The sequence below is a fragment of the Mustela putorius genome, unplaced genomic scaffold (genome assembly GCF_011764305.1).
Source record: "Mustela putorius furo isolate JIRA1106 unplaced genomic scaffold, ASM1176430v1.1 tig00000196_pilon_pilon_pilon, whole genome shotgun sequence".
Lineage (NCBI taxonomy): Eukaryota > Metazoa > Chordata > Mammalia > Carnivora > Mustelidae > Mustela > Mustela putorius.
In genome coordinates this window covers 9248585-9250525 of record NW_025421310.1, presented here as the reverse complement: position 1 = coordinate 9250525, position 1941 = coordinate 9248585, and the positions used below count along the sequence as shown (strand labels likewise).

The 1941-nt window shown below is 42.3% G+C and overlaps 1 protein-coding gene across 1 annotated transcript; it reads left to right on the top strand.

The window, feature by feature from the left end:
- Window positions 1–351: 351 nt before the first annotated feature.
- FPR2 (formyl peptide receptor 2) lies at window positions 352–1391 on the top strand. The gene is given in 5 exon segments (XM_004828412.3): window positions 352–439; window positions 442–1068; window positions 1071–1118; window positions 1121–1329; window positions 1332–1391. Coding segments are annotated over 5 exon segments (1032 nt in total).
- Window positions 1392–1941: the final 550 nt, after the last annotated feature.

Sequence of the window (1941 nt, the reverse complement as noted above, 5' to 3'; positions counted from 1 at the left end):
CCCAAGACCCTAATTGTCTACCAATCAATTTTTTATTAACTGCATATCCTCAGTGTATTTTTCTGCTAGTGAACAGGAGGAGCCTGTCATCCTCTTGTCTAAGCAATCAGCCTGATAGATGGAATGCATCTGAATAATATGGGAATATGGAGAACTATCCTTTCCCAAAGTAAAAGCCAAGGAAGGGCCAATTTTATATTTATCGTATGACTGGCCACAAGTTTCAGGAAAGCGGGTGTCCTGGTTGGAGTGGGAGCTTAGTGGAGGTTGATGACCATGAATAGGGATGTTGTTAAGATGGTTCCACAGATGAGACCTGGCAACTGTTGAAATGTTTCAGGTGTGGGCAAGATGGAAAGCAACATCTCCAACCCTATGGATGGACCTGAAGAGATGCCCCAAGAGTCTGTTGGCTACATGATTCTGTGGATTCTGTCACTGTGGTGCTTGGGATCACTTCTGTCCTTGGCATCTTGGGCAATGGGCTTTTGATCTGGATGGCTGGATTCCAGATGGCACGCATAGTAAGCACCATTTGTTACCTGAACCTTGCCTTAGCTGACTTCTCCTTCACTGCCACCCTACCATTCCTCATTGTCTCAAAGGCCATGAGAGAACAGTGGCCTTCTGGCTCGTTCCTACGCAAGGCGATTCACATTGTGGTGGACATAAACCTATTTGGGAGTGTCTTCCTCATTGCTTGCATTGCCCTGAACCACTATATTTGTGTCCTGCGTCCAGTCTGGGCCCAGAACCACCGTACTGTAAGTCTGGCTACAAAAGTGATTATCGGACCATGGATTCTTGCCCTAATCCTCATCTTGCCAGCTTTCATCTTCTTGACTACAGTAAGTGATAGAACAGTGAATATTTACTGTAGTTTCAACTTTGCACCCTGGGGCAACAGTACTGAAGAGAGGACAAAGTTGACTGTATCTATATTCACGGCCAGAGGATTCATCTGGTTTATCATTGGCTTCAGCATGCCAATGCCCATCATTGCTATGTGCTATGGGCTCATTGCTGCCAAGATACACAAAAGAAGTGTGATTTAATCTAGCCGTCCCTTACTGCTGTTGTGGCTTCCTTCTTTTTCTGTTGGTTCCCCTTTCAACTGGTTGCACAGTCTGGTTCAAAGAGATACTCTTGGAGGGTAAGTACAAAATTCTTCATGTCTTTGTTAATCCAACAAGCTCCCTGGTCGTCTTCACCGGCTACCTCAACCCAATGCTCTATGTCTTTGTGGGCCAAGACCTCCAAGAGAGATTGATCTGCTCCCTGCCTGCCAGTCTGGAGAGAGCCCTTAGTGAGGATGTAACCCAGACCATGTAACCCAGACCAGAACTAAATCTGCTTTACCACCCACAGAAGCAGAGTTACAGGCAATGTGAGGAGGCTGGAGGAAGTTTTTGAGCTCTGCGTGCTCCCATTTCAGTTTCCTCTTACCGTGGGTCATACTAGGGTATTCATCAGGAAAAATACTTTGGTGTCCCTTATTTGGGGGAAAAAGTGACATAAGGTGTCATTTTAATTTTGGACATCAGCTTCTACCTTGGGATAAAGTGGAGATTGCCAAAGAGTACAAGGGAAGAGAAGATAAAGTAATGGGAAATTTATAATGTTTAGATAAGAGAGTATATAGTATGGGGGAAAACCCTAGTTATTTTACCATTAAAATTTTGCTTAAGTTTTTTTAAAGCTATTTTTAATCAGATTACAGAAATGTCTTTGTATTCACAGTTTACTAAGAGCTTTCTTTTTAATATCATGAAAGGCTATTGGATTGTATGACATGTATTTATGCATACATAAAGATATTAGTTTTATTCTTTCATTTATATCATCATACATTACACTGATAAATTTCTGCACACCAAACTACCCTTGCAGCCCCAGAATAAATGACATTTGGTCATGATGTATTTTGTCTATTGTTAATAT